Genomic DNA, 17,881 nt, shown 5'->3' with positions numbered 1-17,881 from the left:
CTTTCAGCTAGGGAGAAGGGCCCTAAGGGATCCAGTTCTATGGTTCTAAGGAAGGGGCTCCTTCCTCTAACAGGGGCAGAAGGAAAGGGAGTGTGGTGTTCCAAGCACTGGCTGTGAACTGGGAGCCCTGAATTCTAATCCTGACTTTCCACTGACTGATATGTGATCAATGGACTCCAGATTCCTGATCTACAAAAGGTGAATGATGACATCTGCCCTGCAGGTTGTTGTGAAGATTAGAGATGGTGTATATAAAGCACATGGCAATGCATCTGAACATAGGAAGCCCTTGAGAAATGGTATTACTGATTTTAACAAACCACTGGATAAGCCTTCTAACTAGGGTCTTTGAAATTGTTTGGATTCCTTGCTATGAAGATGTATTTTGCTATGTGTTGGGATTCTTCATTAATTCATCCATTTATTATTAGTAGTATATTATTATAATTATAATTATTATTCATTCATTATTATTAACCATGTATCAGGAGCTTTTAGGTGCTGGGATACAAAGATGAGGAGGACATGGGCTCTGTTGTCTTAAATCATTAATCTAGTCCAGGAGACAGATGCGTAAACATGTAAATAAATCATGATGCCATGGGATATGCATTTTTACAAAAGGCATGTACAAGGCAGTGTAGCAGGGAACAGCATGGGAAATAATCCCAAGGGCAGCCCAGGATGTTGTCCCAAAAGGCATGATGTCAAAAGTTCAGGTTTGGAGGGTGGAGCCAGCAAAGCAGTCAAGTTAGGGAAGCAGACTAGACAGAACTATACAAAGGCATGGAACCTTCAGGCAACTCCAGGTAGTCTCGTCACACTTTCAAGTACGAAAGATGAGCGTGTGGTAGAGGGCGAAGCTAGATGGGTGAACAGGAGCAGATCATGTGGGGCTTGGTGACGAAGCAGTTTGAATTCTAGCTTGAAGGTCCCTGGGGACCCACTGATGGGCTGCGATGGAGGTGGGATGTCAACATGGAGCAAGGTATCTTGCAGAAAGATTCTTCTGGTAGAGGGCAGGACAGGTTCAGGAGGAGCGTGAGCAGGGAGGGACTAGAGAGGCGTGTCACCAGGGCTGAACGGGGTGTTGATGCAGTTTTGTTACCACCCCACGCAATCAGCACAATCTGACATTTCTTTAGCATCTGTCTTCCTTCCTGGGCAGATGGGGCAAGTATGGAGTACCACAGGTAGAAAGATGCTGAGTTGTTAATTGATTAATTGCTCACAAGTTAACTTTGGTGCTAGCGTGCTAGAAGATGAGAAGAGGGTTTGTCAACTTTCCCAGTGGAGAAGTACCGGGCATAGAACAACAAAGTCCTAAATGATCAACCTGATACTCCATGTTGCAAAGCAAGAACAGCTTGTTTCATGCTTGGAGCAAGATGCAGGCACGTGCTGCCAGAGAGAACAGCACAATTTAGCCAGTGGAGAGAAGCCCATGTTCGCTAGGTCACTCAAATTTAACTCAAGTAACTAAATCTGAGTTTGATTTGTAGTTCTGCCACTTGACACTTCCATGACTTTGGGTAATCTTTCTGTACATTCTGGACCTTGTAAAAAGGCATCCTAATCCCTTGTTCCTTTATTCATTTTGAATTGAGTGCCTGATACTATGTGACCAGGTACAACAGTGTAAAGCAGGCACCTTGCGTGGTTGAGGTCAGGATTCAATGAGTAAAAGTACGTGTTATGAAGGGTGAAATGTGTCCTTTTACCCCAAAAATCCATACACCGAAGTCCTAACCTCCAGGACCTCAGAAAGTGACCATATTATGAAACAGGATCATTGCAGATGTAATTAGTTAAGATGAGGTCAAACTGGTATAAGTAGCCCTAATCCACCATGATCAGTGTCCTTAAAAATGAGGAAATTTGAACAAAGAGACACACACAAGGAAAACTCCATGTGAAGATGAAAGCAGAGATCTATAAGCCAAAGAACACCAAAGATTGCCACCAGACGAGAGAAGCAGGGAACTGATTCTCTTATAGTCCTCAGAAGAAAACAAGCCCGCTGATACCTTGAACTCAAGACTTCCAGCTTCCAGAACTGTGAGAAAATAAACTTCTGTTGTTAAAGCCACACAGTTTGTGGCACTTTGTTACAAGAGCCCCAGCAAACCAATACAGTGTGCAAAGCACTGAACACAACGACTGGTGCATAGTAACTACCTGATAGGCAATAGCTGCCATTGTTATTGTTGAGATTATTCTCATTGGTCACTGAACAGATATTTAGTGAACAAGTACTATGTCCCCGGCACCGAACCAGACCTTGAAGATAAACAGATCCCAGTTCCTGCCTACTGGATTCAGTGTTTTGAAGAGGGGTCAAATGTAGTGCATTATGGAGGAATTACGGAGGTGCACTTGGGAAGGCTTCCTGGAGGAGGAAACACTTTGGCTGAGTTTTGAAAAATAAGTAGATACTTTCTCTAAGCAGTGGTAGGGCAGTCCAGCTAAAGGAAACAGCAAGTGCAAAGATGGAGCAGCAAGAAAGTAATTAATGAATTAAAGAAAATCTGATAATCTCCATGCCAAACATAGTGGGAGTATACACCTAGGTAGGAATCCAGGGTGGCTGTGCCATCTTTAAAGTTGTTTCCTACCTTGCAGATGAAATTCCCTCTTGTTTCCTGGGGGGCTTTCACCAGCAGCTGTCAGAGCTGTTATCCACAGGACATATGTTACTCCGGGCTGCAGGCTGTCTATTGAATGTGAATTTGGGGATACCCTATAGGGAATTTCTGAAGGGAGGATAAAGATAAAAGAAGAAAGGCACATGTTACAGGAACTATTTGAATGTGGGCTTTTACTTATTTTCGTTGTTGTTAATGTTTTAATTTGAAAGAGAAAAGCACACTGCTGTTTTAAAACTAATTTTTTAAAACTACTAATTCATTAGTACTTAATATTTTACTAGGCCCTAGACACTGTCATTTACGGAGGTCTCACTCTACAACATACCAAAATAATTTTCTGTGGCAAAATCTTTTGAAAGAACTTTCATCATTCTGCTTTGAAATTACTCAGCTGTAGTAATTCCTTTTATTTCCTATGACTATACTGTTTACAACATTTATTAGATATATTTGAGAACTCTTGGGGAGGAAATTAAATACACCAATTGTTTTCAGTGGAATTTTTAAGAAAGCTAAGTTAGGCAATTAATGAAATAGACATTTAACATTAATTTTGATTTTCTGTTTTTTTGGGGTAGGTTCTAGATACTGGTCTTAATGAGTTTAACATGATGATCTGCTTCAATCTGACATAAAATCTAAAATTGAGATCAGTGGCACATACATTGGATTTATTTGGCAGTTTAACTAGGTTATCAGTCCCTTACACTCTCAACACCCCTGCAGAGTCTCAGCAGGGAAGATTTTGGGTTTTTTGAGCAACACGCTGATGTTTTTTCCCTTCTGTAGTACATAGGCAATCTTCTTTTCCAGTGATCTGCTGGGTGTAAGGTTTGGACTGACTTCTCAAAAGCTAGGGCTGCGAGGCAGGAAGACTAGAAGATCAAGGGCAGAACTTTGGCAGGAGTAACCTGCTGGCTCCCTCAGCTGACATGCACCTGTGTGGGTGATCAAAGTGGAAACTTGAACCCAGCACTTTTCAGCCTCAACTTCAGTTACCAGCTCAAAAACCCCAGGGCAGGTCAGACAATGCTCCTGTTTGCTAAATTTATTTCCACAGTCACAAATATTTATTGAGCTTGTGCTCTGGATAAGTCACCAAGTATACAAAGGCACAGAATCTGCCTCAAAGAGTTCACCAGCTAGTGGAGAAAACAGAGAGAGCCCTTAACTCCCCCCACCCCTGATTACTATGGGTGACCAGCAAGGAGTCCTGTAATATCCATCCAAAGGGGCCTAAGCACATCACTTAACAGCTGTGACTATCAGAGCAATTTCTATATTCAACATCCTTTTTTTAAATTTAATTTTTTAAATGTTTATTTATTGAGAGACAGCATGTGGGGGGCCGGGGGGGGGCAAAGAGAGGGAGACACAGAATCCAAAGCAGGCTCCAGGCTCTGAGCTATCAGCAGAGAGCCCGATGTGGGGCTCAAACCCACAAACTGTGAGATCATGACCTGAGTGGAAGTCAGACACTTCACTGAACCACCTAGGTACCCCTATATTCAACATCCTGTTGAGAAAAAGTACCATGTGGAAAATTTCCAAGCCTACTCTAACCTGATGAATTCGCACAGACTTAAACTATGTGATTAAACTAAAAAAACTCTGTCTTTATTCCTACGGCAGAGGATTAAAAAATTAATTTTGGAGAGACCTTCTCTCATCTTGCTGCAGCAAAGCATCAGCGAGCATCAGAGTCAACCATCCGACCGTGTGAAGGCACCCTTAACTCAGAGTGAAATGAGACCTCAGAACAGAAGGGAAGGGTCTTGAACGGTTTGCTGGGCCAAAAAAGTTTATACACAAACACACACACATATGTATACTTGGAGAATAAAAACAGAAACTCTATGGAGGGAGCAGTGAGGAGGGTGATGGCTCCCTCAGTTTGGCTAGCAAAACAGACTTGGTTGAGTAATGGGAGAAAGAAGTCATGCAGGAAATTCCGGTTCTGCTGCCTGGTCTGGGCTGTGATCACCAGCAGAGATAAAGGTGGGCATTCAATCCTTGGGGGGCTGAAACTTGAGGCTCAGGGTGGTTAAATGAGGCGGCACCAGTTTAGGAAGATGGGATAGTTGCCAATCATTTGAAAGGCTGCAGGTAAGAAAGTCAAGTGGTACCAGACAAAACAGCCGCATTGTTACTGGAAACTAGTTATTACCTAACAATCTACATTGGTGTAACAAAGAGTAGGGCAGTATTCACTCCTGTATGCCTGGTACGCGGAGACAATGGTGAGCAAATTGCCCTGGCCTCCTCCTTCATGATGCTCAGAGTCTGTTGACAAAAACAGCCAAGTAGTAACAAAACCCAACATGTGTGCCAGTAGAGAAATGTGCTATTGGTGCACATGGCAGCATCAACACATTTTCAGAGGAGTGGCTGTGAACCGGAACCACCTGAGAGAGGCACTAAAATGCGGATGCTCCGCTTCAGGTGTAGCCCTCCCCTCTGCTCAGGAAGGGCAGAGTGCTCCAACTGCATTCTGCGTGTGGCCACAGTGCTGCTGCCCAGTGGACAGCTCCCAGACATATAGGACAGGGCCCCCTTCCTCGTTGGCTCTCCATCCTCCTCTTCGGTTTGTAATGCCTCTCTCTCTGGTGTCTTTCTCCCTCCTCCTCAACCTACTGCCCTCTACCACTCTCTGGAGACTGCACCTGTGGCATTGCGAATGATTTCTAGTTGCCAAATACAATAGGTAGTTGTCAGTCCTTGATTACAACGGTTACATCACTCTGTGTGCTTTTCCACCTCCCTTGGTAGATTGAGCTCTCTGAAGACAGACAGGTCTAATTCATCAATGAATGCTTACTGAATAAAAGGAAAACTTAATTTAAACTGGTGTGAAATAGGACTTTGAATCTGCACCTCCTCTCCTTAAGAAAAAATTTTTTTTTAATTTTTATTTATTTTGAGAGAGAGAGAGAGAGAGAGCACGAGTGCAAGTGGGGGTAGGGCAGAGAGAGAGAATCCAAATCAGGCTCCAGGCTGTCAATGCACCTCCTCTCCTTTTAATTTATTTTAAAATGCCCTTATATAAACTTCAGATTCATCAGATTTGTGGTAAAATAAGATATGTAGTTTCTTCAACATGTACAAAAGCAGCTCTAAGAACCAACTGACCATGTGGATTGTAAACAGACGTCTTGGTGTCAATTCTGCTAAAATGCAAAGTGGGGGGTGTCCAAATGGCCCAGGAAGCGGTCAATCAATTCGTCATGTTCTGGGGTGCATTTCAGAAATAACTGACCCTGACGGGCCCAAAGTGGTTCTGTTCAAAGATATGTGCTGTTCATCAGTGGTGGATTAACTGACAGATTGTGAGGCCTTATAATGGAATTCTATAGGGCTGTTAAAAAAGAATGAGGCAAATCCATATGGACTGATGCAGAAAGAGGTCCAGCCTGTATTATTGAGAGGTAAAAGCAAAGTGTAGATCAGAATGCAGATGATTACCCTAAATATATGCATTAATTTTTCTGTTTTGGTTTTTTTTTTGTGGAAGAGCATGTAAAGAACTGCTAACAGCCTAAGTATGGAGGAAGGGATAATTTACATTTTTATATCTTTCTGAACTATTTAAGTGCTTTTACTATGTGCAAGTTGTATTTACATAATAAAAATTAACTAGCATTAAAAGTCATAACTTTCAGAAAAGCAATACTGAAGATTTTCTAAGGTCAAGAGAAAGGACCAACTTCTAAAGTTTTCTAGGTAAAAATCAATCTTGCAGGCAGCTCTCTGGCACCCACATCTCAGGTTACATTCTTCCTGGACCTAACAGCTCTCATGAAGGAATAAAAATATTGCTTCCTTATTTCTCTTTATTCTCAAGTTAGTTAAAAAATGTTGCTTCTTTATGATAAATGCTCCTGAAAGAAAGCCAGTTGCTTATGAAATAAAAAGAAGGCCAAGCCAGGAAAAAAACCCGTCACAACTCTGAATAAATCAAAGATTAGGACATCATACCTGGCAAGTGACTTGGAGCTGCTACATAATGAGACATGAAATCATTTGAGATAATGTTCTAGCCAGAATTTAATTGCTTTAGATTTTTATGGCTACAGAATAATTATGGGTCATAAGAAGCTACCTAACTGTATTGTATTTTACCCATTTTAAGGAGAAAATAATATGCTATGATAGTGTTTGCCAATGTGGGGGATTCAGAAGTTCTAACTCATCCCTTACACACCTCAAGGGTCTATATAATAGTACTGATGGGCTGTTACTGCTTTTTCTTTTTAAAATTTTTTAACGCTGATTCATTTTTGAGAGAGACAGAGCACGAGTGGGGGAGGAGCAGAGAGAGAGGGAGACACAGAATCTGAAGCTGGGTCCAGGCTCTGAGCTGTCAGCATAGAGCCCGACGTGGGGCTTGAACCCACAAACCATGAGATCATGACCTGAGCTGAAGTTGGACACTTAACAAACTGAGCCACCCAGGCACCCCAGCTGTTACTGCTTTTTGAAATATCTCCCCATGTGAGTAGCTCCTTGAGAGCCTAGTCCATTACCTTCATTTCTTCAATTTGCTTGGCACATAACATATAGTAACTCTGTGTACGTGTGTGTTTAGATATCTTCCATTTTTTTCCACTCAATTAATTTCACAAATATTTACTGAGCACCTACTATGTGCCAGTCACAGTGTTAGCACCTGTGTGTATGTATGCACATGCACATACTTGTGTTTTCCCAACATCTAAATAAGAAAGGCCCCACTGCATTTGTGCCTCACACATACCACAAAGTTGAGGCTGGGAATTAGAGTCCTGTTCCTTCCAGTATATCCTGTAATGGAGGATGCAACCCATTTGCTCCTGGGCTGGAATTTCGTTCCATGAAATTACAATGTTCCCCTTTTCCTCTGAGATGGCATTAATGTGGGGGCCACTCAGTGGTGCTGCAAAGTAGAACACAGAAAGCTTTTGTCACCCTTTAACTCCAAACTATTGAACTAAAGTAAAATTCGGCAAAAGGTTCCAAGGCTCACCTTTGTGCTTAGAGTTACTCCGGATGGAGCTGCATCCTCTCTGGTACCCCGACAGTGCACACACGCAGATTTCATAACAGCTGTAGGGTTTTATGTTCCCTGCAAGGAAAAGGGAGTTCTTACAACAGGTTTGGCATCACATGTGAGTCACTAAAGGGAGACATTTAAAAATTTCTGGACTGAGGGTGAAGGGATGACCTAAGTCACAAAATCTCAGCATCCTGTTTGCCAAGTTGCTGGCTTCTGGAAGCAACTGCTCCTACCTCTCAAGTTCACCTCAAGGTGAGCCAACAGGCAGACCTGAAGCTTCTTTCCGGGGTCAACATGATTAAGGAAACAAAAGCTATTCCATTTCCAACAAAGATTTAAACATAACCACAGAGACTGCTTTTGAAACAAAACTCACAAGGAAAAAACCAGAAAACAAAAAAATCCCCGCAAAACCCACTGACTTCTACAAGCAAATCATTTGCTATTTGCAGAGAAGTGCGACTGTTGTTTTGAACCTGAACCCTCTTCTAACTCCACAGACGCTTTTGGGGATCTGACAGGGCAGCGGGATGGCACATTCTAACCAGGGCACGCTCAGTGTAATCCAACCCCTTGTTCCTTCCCCTCCTCCCCCCCACCTCCCCCTCTATGCTCCAGTCACATTTCATTTGCTTGACAGCCTGGAGATGAGGAGGATACCTAGGAACATTACTGCCCCTTCCTAGCTTTTAAAATGCCACACTTTGCAATTTTCTGTGAGTCATGAAGTTTGCTGGCGAGTTGCTCTTTCCCGTCAAAATTCCTTATTTCCATGAATTTTAGATTCTACTTCCTGTAAAGAAAAGGCCCTTCTCATAGACACTGCCCAGGACATATCTTTAAATTCCCAATGGAAATTTAAAGGGAAAAGAGAGCGAATCCCTACTAGGCAATGATAGGATTATGTGGTCAGAGTAAGGGCTGTCTCCCATATTGTTTAACGCAGATCTGATCCTCTACACTGACAATTTTAACATTTTATTTTGGGGGAAGAGGAATTTTGTATCGCAGAATAATTTACTAAATAAGGTGTGTTTTATATGAAAATCCATTGTTCCTTAAACATTCCAGCAAGTGCCCTACAGAAACCTCAGATGTGTAACCAATACTGTTGGAAGAGACCACAAGGAGATCCGAACTCATGCCATGGTGAGTTCCCATTCATATTCATAAACCAGGTGATACAGAGAAAAGGCCACAGTGAGCTTAGTCCAGTCATCCAAAGCTTCTTCACAGTGGCATGCAGACCCAGGAGCCAAAAGGGCAACAAGGAATAAGGAATCATATTTCATCTGGGAGGGGCTAGGGCCTGGCGGCTGTCGCTGGTCCTGGAAGCATCCGGCCAACCACTGTGCCTGTGTATAGCTGCGGGAATTCTAGAAGAGCTCATTAGGCAAACAGTATCACTGCATTTTGCCGTGCAAAATGTGAGTTCAGGGCAGAGGCTTTGGGACTGCTGCATCAGAAGCTGTGCTTGTTTTTGTGAATAGCCCACCCTTAGTGGAGGAGGGAAGAAAATGTGGATCCATAACTTAGTTGACTTTTCCCTTTGCATGCAGAGGAGAGCCCTAATAAGCTTGTTCCCTGGTTCTGACCTTAAGGACCCCTGTTTTATTGGCTAATTCTTACACAAACACACCCTAATCATTAGCTCCAAATTCCTTAGTTTTGCTGTCCAGTGCACAAAGTCCACATTCCTAAGTTTTTTTATTTCTTTCTATAGTCTGGCCCCAACTTCCAGGCCTATTTCCCACTACTCCCGTGCATACATATATACCTGGCACCCTTGGACAAAGGCTCCGTTCCATGTTTTTAAACTATAGCTATGGTGGATTTTTTGCAGAAAGCTAATTTCACCTATTAAATTTGGGAGAAGACAAACATTAAATGATCAGTAATGAAGAATGATCATAGAGGAAGTCCAGTGGGAGCATGCAGAAGAGGGACCCAAATAGCCTAGGCCTCAGGGAAGGTATTTCTAGACATCTACAGATAGATATCTACATATTTATATAAGGAGTGGATCTATATGGTCAGAACCATTTTTACCCACACAAGACAGGGCTGATGGTCTCTAGCCTGGGCCCATAAACCTATAATCTAGGAGCCGGATGGTATTCTGACCTTCAGGATATATTCCAAAACACCCAACTCTGCCCTAGCCAGATGATGAGAAAAGGCTGGTAAGGATCCGAAGGCAATGAGTCACCTTACTGACTGGAGAGCGCCATATTGAATTCATAAGTATGAATTACTTAATTTGTTAAGTGTTTATTTCCAGAATGTAACATCAACACTACTAGCTAACCAAATATTTTCAAGCAGGGGAACAACTTTAATTAGTAAAATTATTTCACCCAATATCATACTGATTTCATTCAAATGAGTATTTATAAAGTGCTTAAAAATAATTTAATATCTTAAATATGAAAAACATTCTCTCCTGTCATCTCTTTTATGGTATTTGGGTAATATTATAGAATTTCTAAAAGGAAGAAACTGTAGGGACCACAGGGCTCAAAGTATCCCACAGAGGTAAATCCTAATATAGTTTATAGTAAGCGTTTACAATTTTGTAGCAGTTTAGAGTTACACTGTTACATTTGATTTGATGGGCATAACAGCCCTAAAGGGAAGTTGGTCCTATTTCAACAATTCTAGTGACAGGTAATGCACCACTCTGAGGGCCAATCAATTGTCTTATTAGAGACCATCATGTGTAAGGAAATTTCTTTCTCAAAATTGAGCTGACATCTGCCTTATAATTTCCACATAGAGGATTTAGTTGTGTTCTCCAGAGCAACAAAGGACACATACTCTTTCTCACGTATACATCAAAGCCAGCAACAGCCATCAAACCTCCCACCCCCATCTAGAATTCTCTTCTACAGGCTAAATGGTTCCCACATTAAAAGTTCCAGACCTCCAATGACTTGTTTTCATCTTCCTTTGATGTTCACTGGGTTATCTAGACAACATTGTCTTTAAATGTAGTGATTAAAACTGAATGCAACTCACTAGAAATCTGAGCAGCTACAGTATAAAAGAGGCACACAGTTAATGACTAGCTCACGTGTTGTCACATGTTCTGCTCTGCTTATTTCATCTGTCTTGTCTCCGTAAGCAGGGCATGTACATCCTCCTGGACAGGTGTAATGGTTGCCATGGTGTAACAAAAATATTATAGAATTTAGAGCTTGCAAGCCTGTAAGAATGTTAGCCCTGTCACATATAATAACAACAATGACAGCTAAATTATCAGGTACTTAAAATGTGTTAGGCACTATTCAAAATGTTTTCTCTACATCAATTCAGTTAGTCCTCACAATAGCCCAACGGGGTAGGTAATATTATTTTGCCCATTTTGCAGATAAGGAAACTGAGATAAAGAGAAGTTAAATAATTTGCCCTAGGTCACACAGCCTAGTGACAGAGCCAGGACTTAAACCCACAGAACCTGGACTTTCAGCTACTCTGCTGAACTTATTCCTAAAAGTGACATTGACTAAGTTCTGTCCAATCATTTTAATATATTTTTCAGATGCCTTCTATCACTTGATTGTAACTACTGACGGATTTGGATTTGGGGTCTAGAGATGCTAATTATCACATAGATAATTCTGGATTTATTATCACACAAATACTATGCAGCAGAATTGGTAATGAAAGATCTCCTGGTTTCCTCATCTGTACAATGACTACAGTAGTTGCTACATAAGATTGTTCTGAGAATTACCTAAACCCCTAAGTGAAAGGTGCCCATCACACTGACCGATTACTACTTAGCTCTCAGCCATGTTTGTTTGGTTCAATGATGCATTTGGCATATACGGCTTTGTGCCAGGCACGTGAATTTTCCATAAACACTAGAGATTTTAGTCAATCAGTTGGTATTCTATGCCTGCAGTGGTATACTCTGAGGTGCTGTCCTGAAGGACCCTAGGTCATTACTATTCCTCTTATGCAGCTGCCTGTAAACTGAAGAAGGTTCTGGGTTCCCACCTGTGACTTCCTCCAAAAAATGTGAGCTTAGTAACTCTCCAAAAGGAAGGTGAACAATTAAATACCTGAAATCAAAGCGGACACATTGTAGGGGGGACTCCGCAGCCAGTTTAGAGGGGGCTGCGTGTCACTCCCGGAATGGGGCTCCCTCCATTCCACCACATACTCCTGGACAGCAGGGGCGGCTTTCCCAGGGGGCTCCCAGGTCACCATCATGTTGTCCACGCCCTCTGAGTTTGCAGAGACCTGACGAGGAGCCAACAACTCTTAATGGGGAAAAGGGGGAAGGACAAAAACAAATTCACAGGTGGATAAAGATATAAAAAACAACTCATCCCAGCAAAGTTTTCCAAAAAAACAATTTCTTTTTAAGAACTTCAGATTTGGCGGCGGGGGGGTGCCTGGGTGGCTCAGTTGGGTAAGCGTCCAACTCTTGATTTGGACTCATAATTACACAGTTCGTGGGTTTGAGCCCTGTGTCGGGCTCTGCACTGACAGTGAGGAGTCTGGTTGGGATTCTCTCCCCCTCTCTCTGCCTTCCCCCATTTCCCTCGCCTCAGAATAAATAAACAAAATGAACTTTATTTAAAAAAAAGGACTTCATATTTGTTTTCAACAAATCTGAATTGGCATCAGTGCAAGGACCCTGTGTAATTATTATTTTCCTCTTCATCTTCCATTCCCCAAAGGTACCTGCTGTAATGAATATAATATGCATCCTTCTAATCTACCTCCCATATGTTTATTTAGGTATCTATGTATCCTTGAAAATTAGTGTTGCTTTGTGTTTGTGCTTTGTATTTTCATGAAATGTGCTGGGAGTAAATATAATGCTTTTTCTTACTTTTTCTTTCCCATTTAATATTATATTTCTGGGATATGTCCATCCTGCTGCTACATGTAAATCCAGCTTATTCCTTCTGACAGCTACCTCAAATCTTTTTCTGTCCAAGCGACAATCAGGCGGTTCCTTCCAGCTGTTTGCTAACACAAACAAGGATGCAATGAACATTTCTTCCATATTCTCATGTGTCCCTGTCCCAAGAGTGTCTCTGGATATATCTGCACAGAGCTGCTCAAGTATAAATACGTGTATTATTTCATTAAACACAGCCAGAGTGATCTCTAAAATAGCCAATCAGTTGACACTCCAACAAGAAAAGCATAAGGAGGGGCGCCTGGGTGGCTCAGTCAGTTGAGCTTTGACTTGGGCTCAGGTCATGATCTTGCAGATTGTGGGTTCGAGCCCTGCGTCGGGCTCTGTGCTGACAGCTCAGAGCCTGGAGCCTGATTCAGATTCTGTGTCTCCCTTTCTCTCTCTGGGCGCCCACCCCCACCTCCGCCAATCATACTCTGTCTCTCTCTCCTTCAAAAATAAACATTAAAAATTTTTTTTTAAAAGAAAAGCAAAGCGTAAGGATTCTTATTTCCCCACCAATACTTGGTATCTCTGACTTTCTAATTTTTGCCAATCTGGTAGATGCAAAGCAGTTTTTAACTACGGTTTTGTTTTTGCTTTCTGATTTCTTATGATGCTGAGCTTTTCTTCATATGTTACTAGCATTCTGACTTCCCCCTCTGTGAACTCCCTGCTCATATACTTAACTCATTTTTTCCGTTGAGTTTCCTGTCTTTTCTCTGATTTACAGAAATAGGTTTTATATTCTAGATATCAATCATTTGTGAGCTTTCAACACTAGAAATGTATTTCAGCTTTTTAAGTCTCTGATAACTTTATGATATGTTTGCACATAAATATTTACTTTGATTTAGGTAAATTTATCTATGGCTTGTGCAGTTTTTAAAAAAAGTGTTTATTTGTGAGAGAGAAAGAAAGAGGGAGAGAGTGTGCTCACGAATGGGGAAGGGGCAGAGAGATAGGGAGGGAGAATCCTGACATGGGGAGATCATGACCTGAGCCAAAATCAAGAGTTAGATGCTTAATCTATTGAGCAACCCAGGTGCCCCTGGCTTGTGCATTTTGAGTCTTGTTTATGAAATCCTTCCATCTTGGGATCATGAAGATACTCAATTACATTTTCTCCTCTTGGCTTCTGGTTTTTACCTGCCACATTTAAGTTTTTAATCCAAATATAGCTAAGGGAATACAATTATTAAGGGGAATAGATTTTATTATATTTTCCACACTTTGAGTCAATTTTTCCAAATGTGATACTATCCCTAAGTTCCATATATTTAATGGATACTATCCCTAAGTTCCATACACCAAGTTCCATATATTTAATGGGTCTATGTCTGGGGTCAGCTTCTTTGTGAGAACACAGTGCTCACACTACTAGGCTTTGTGATGTCTATTTGGTTGGTAAATTCTCCTCCTCATTTTGCCCTTCATTTTCCAAAGTGGTCCAGGATATTTATGACACTTTATTCTTCCATATAGCTTTTGAATCAGTTTATCAGAGTCCCCAGAAATTCCAGCTGTTATTTTTTATTGGAATTAAGTTAAATTTATAGTTTAATTCAAGGTGAAATGATGGTGTTCCAATGTTAATTTGTTCCATTCATAAATATGCTGTTTAATTGAAATTTTTCAGATCCTCTTTTATATCTTTGTAAAAATTTTTTTTTAAAGTTTATTTCTGATAGAGAGAGAGAGAGAGAGAGAGAGAGCGAGCATGAGTGGGGGAGGAGCAGAGAGAGGGAGACACAGAATCCAAAGCAGGTTCCAGGCTCTGAGCTGTCAGCACAGAGCCTGACATGGAGCTTGAACTCGCAAACTGCAAGATCATGACCTGAGCCGAAGTCGGACGCTTAACTGACTGAGCCACCTAGGTGCCCCAGATCCTCTTTTATATCTTTCAATGGAGTTTTAAAAATAGCTTCTTAAGGTTTTTATGCATTCCTTGTTACAGGCTAATTCCTAGACACTTTATACATGTGTTCTGCTATTTAAATAACATCTTATTTTCTAATGCTTTTTCTACCATTTGTGTGTGTCATTCTTATTTCTGGTAAACTGCTAAAGTTTCTAATTAGTTCTAATAATTTGTCTGCTGCCTTTGTTGAACTCTGCACTTAGTAATCTTATTAGCTGCACACTTAAGCATCCCCTCCTTCCGGGGCACCTGGATGGCTCATTTGGTTGAGCATCCGACTTTGGCTCAGGTCATGACCTCACGGTTCATGAGTTTGAGTCCTACACTGGGCTCTGCTCTGACAGCTCGGAGCCCGGAGCCTGCTTCAGATTCTGTCTCTCTCTCTTTCTCTCTCTCTACTCCTCACCCACTTGCACTCTATCAGAAATAAGCATAAAATTTTTTTTCCAAAAAAAAAATCACCTCCTTTCAATCTTTAAATCTCTTATTTCCTTTTATGTTTTCATTGTTGCAAATTTTAAGGAGACTGTGCCTATGTATCTTTATTAAGATGATATTTGCTGAAGGTTTTTGGTAGCAAGTCTTTAAAAACCTAAAACATTTTAGTTTCTTCATAGTTTCCAATTAGGTTTATTTTTGTAAAATATTATTTATTAAAAAATATTTTTCACCAAATACTTTTCTGTATCTGTTAAAAATATACCCCTTTCTCTCTCTTTTTTATTATTGTGATGAATTACATTAATACATTTTTCTGATATTTATCCATCTTTACATTCTTGGGATCAATCTGTTGATCATTCTGCACTATTTTCTTTTCTTTTTTTTTTTTTTTTTTTGACCTCTCTATCCTCCACCTTCTACTAATTTTTTTTTCAGAGACTTTTGTAACACAGATTTGATTTTTTAGAGAAGCTTTAAGTTCACAGCAGCATAAGTGGAAGGTGCAGAGCTTTTCTGTGTACCCTGACCCCACATATGCATAGCCTGCCCCACTACTGACGTCCTGTACTAGAGCAGTACACACAGTAAGATTTTTTAATAAATATTTTCAAGTATTTTTTTTCCCTTCATTTAGTTTTTTCTCTGCCTGGGACTCCTTTTAAGTAGTTGTCATAATTTCTCTTCCTATTCTTTCAGTTTTTTAAGTTTTCTCATTTTTCAACTTCTTTCCTGGCTTTTGATGCCTTTTGGAAGTCTCTCACCCAAACTTCCACTCACTCGGTCTTGAGTCCTTTCTGCGATTCAACGCATTGGCTGTGTTATTTCAACAATTAAACTTTCCATACTGACTCTCTTCATTTGGGGCTTCTTCATAACCACCTGACTTGACTGATTCATGTTTCTACCAGCCTCTCTAATCTTTCTAAGGATATTTGTTATGCTTATTCTCAATTCTTGTTCTTTCTGTGGCATTAGTGAGATTTTCTATGGTACATGTTGTTGCCTTTCTTTCCCGGAATTTGTGCCCCTCAGATTTCTCCTAACTTTCTCCTTTGGGATGTCTTATTTTCTTGGGTTGCTGTTGCAGCCTTGGCCTTTATCTTTCTGTGGGGAGACAGTGAAAGCTTCACTGTAGTTTGTGCTTCTCCAAGTAAGTTCAGGTGGGGAGGAGGAGCTTTTCAGGGTGGAAAGTTCCAGGCCAGAGAGTCTACAGTGATTTAGCTTGTGTTCTACCTGTCCTCAGGTTCCCCTGAGGTATACTTAGTACCTCCAGAACCCAGTACTCATGTCTTAATGGCTGGCACTGCTCTGCATGGGGGATTGGGACTGTTACTCTCTTTTGTAGTTGCCAGGCCCATGGGGTAGATGGCAGGAGAAATCTCAAGGACCAGCCAGCTCAGAGGCAGTCTTTGCTCTAAGTTCCCTTCCACAGCCAGGTGCTGGGGCTTCTCTGAAGTTACCCTGTTCTGCTCTCTGGACTTCCCTGCTCCATAGTAGAAATGTCTAAGCAATGATCATATCAGGGCAACATGAGTGATAAGAAGGAGTGAAACCAGAAAGTGCTACTTCAGCACTCCCTTTCAACACTATTCCCCACTGCACTCAGCCATCTATCCTGTCCCTCAAATGGCATCCTCAGTACTGTGCTTGGTGGTGAGGGCCTATACCCTGAGTATTGGCCATCTTGTCAGGGACTGGAACCCCCCAGTAGGGGTTCCCTTATATTCATTTGCCTTGTTATCAATGTCCTGGCTATGCCACATGATTTTTTTTTTTTTTTTTTGAGAATGAAATGCATTCATTTGGTAAATATTTATTGAGCACCTATAGGTTCCAGTACCTTTGCCAGGTGATGGACTAAAATAGCCAGAGACCCTTTCTGACCACTGCTTTCTCTGGAATTTGCTAGGCAAATCAACTTGGCATTGCTCTGCCTGACTCATCATATTTACCAGGAACCAGCCTGAATTTCCTTCCCATGATGTTTGTCAGGGCATGTTCTCTCCTTTAGAACTCTGATAACAACTCACCTTCTTTCTGTCACCTTTCAGAATTATTCCTTTAGCCTCAATCATTCAACTTCCCATCTCCTTTTTCCCTGAGAACTTCTGAACAGAGTTATAAGGTTCATAAGGTATTTGCAATAAGTACCCATCTAAGAGACAGGTGGCCTTGTTTTCCAGTCCAGTTCTGCCACTAATTGGATCTGTTGATCTTGGCTAGGTTATTTCACCTCCTGGGGCCTCAGTCTCTGACATCTGTATGGGTCTCTGTTTATGACTGTACTGGCTTCTGTCAAAAACTTTTTATTTATTTGTCTATTTATTTATTTAGAGAGCATATAAGAGCAGGGGAGGGGCAGAGGGAGTGGGAGAGAAAGAATTTTAGGCAGGCTCCACTTTCAGAACAGAATTCAATGTGGGACTCAAACTCACGAACTGTGAGATCATGACCTGAGCTGAAATCAAGAGTCAGACACTCAACTGACTGAGCCACTCAGGCGCCCCTGTACTGGCTTCTGACTTTTCCCATAGTTTTGAGAATACTTGAGTACAGGGACTGGTCTGAAATATTAAATATGTTTTCACTTGCTGACTTATGGGTTTAGCACACATTCGATTTTCATCATAAACCAACAAAATCACTCTTGTGCTTCTTTATGGGCAATGCTGTGGCAGGTGTTTTTTTTTTTACAACAAAAGCTCTCCCTACTTTCTCAAAATCAACATAATTCTGCCTGTGGGGGGTATTATTTTTCTTTCCTAAAAGGAAAGCTCTGTATGTGAGGAGTATACATTAACATACACTGAAAGAAAGGGAGACAAAATCATAGTACGTTATCCCTACAGATCATTCAGAATATGTGTGAGACAAGAGCGCTCAAGGGTGGGACCATGTAATTTGCCAGTGTGTCCTCT

The 17,881-nt window shown here is 41.3% G+C and overlaps 1 protein-coding gene across 1 annotated transcript in view; it reads right to left on the bottom strand.

The window, feature by feature from the left end:
• The window catches only part of IL12RB2 (interleukin 12 receptor subunit beta 2), a 143,370-nt gene that overhangs the window by 75,957 nt on the left and 49,532 nt on the right, over positions 1 to 17,881 (bottom strand). The window contains exons 10-13 of the mRNA XM_042952075.1: positions 11,748 to 11,948; positions 7,651 to 7,749; positions 7,402 to 7,560; positions 2,616 to 2,753 (exon numbers count right to left, since the gene is read on the bottom strand). Of these exons, the coding sequence (XP_042808009.1) occupies positions 2,616 to 2,753; positions 7,402 to 7,560; positions 7,651 to 7,749; positions 11,748 to 11,948 (597 nt within the window). The remainder of the gene's footprint in view (positions 1 to 2,615; positions 2,754 to 7,401; positions 7,561 to 7,650; positions 7,750 to 11,747; positions 11,949 to 17,881) is intronic.

Source organism: Panthera leo, chromosome C1 (assembly GCF_018350215.1).
Source record: "Panthera leo isolate Ple1 chromosome C1, P.leo_Ple1_pat1.1, whole genome shotgun sequence".
In the NCBI taxonomy this organism is placed as follows: Eukaryota; Metazoa; Chordata; class Mammalia; order Carnivora; family Felidae; genus Panthera; species Panthera leo.
Note: the sequence above shows the minus strand (reverse complement) of the source record. Positions and strands in the feature narration are given on the sequence as shown.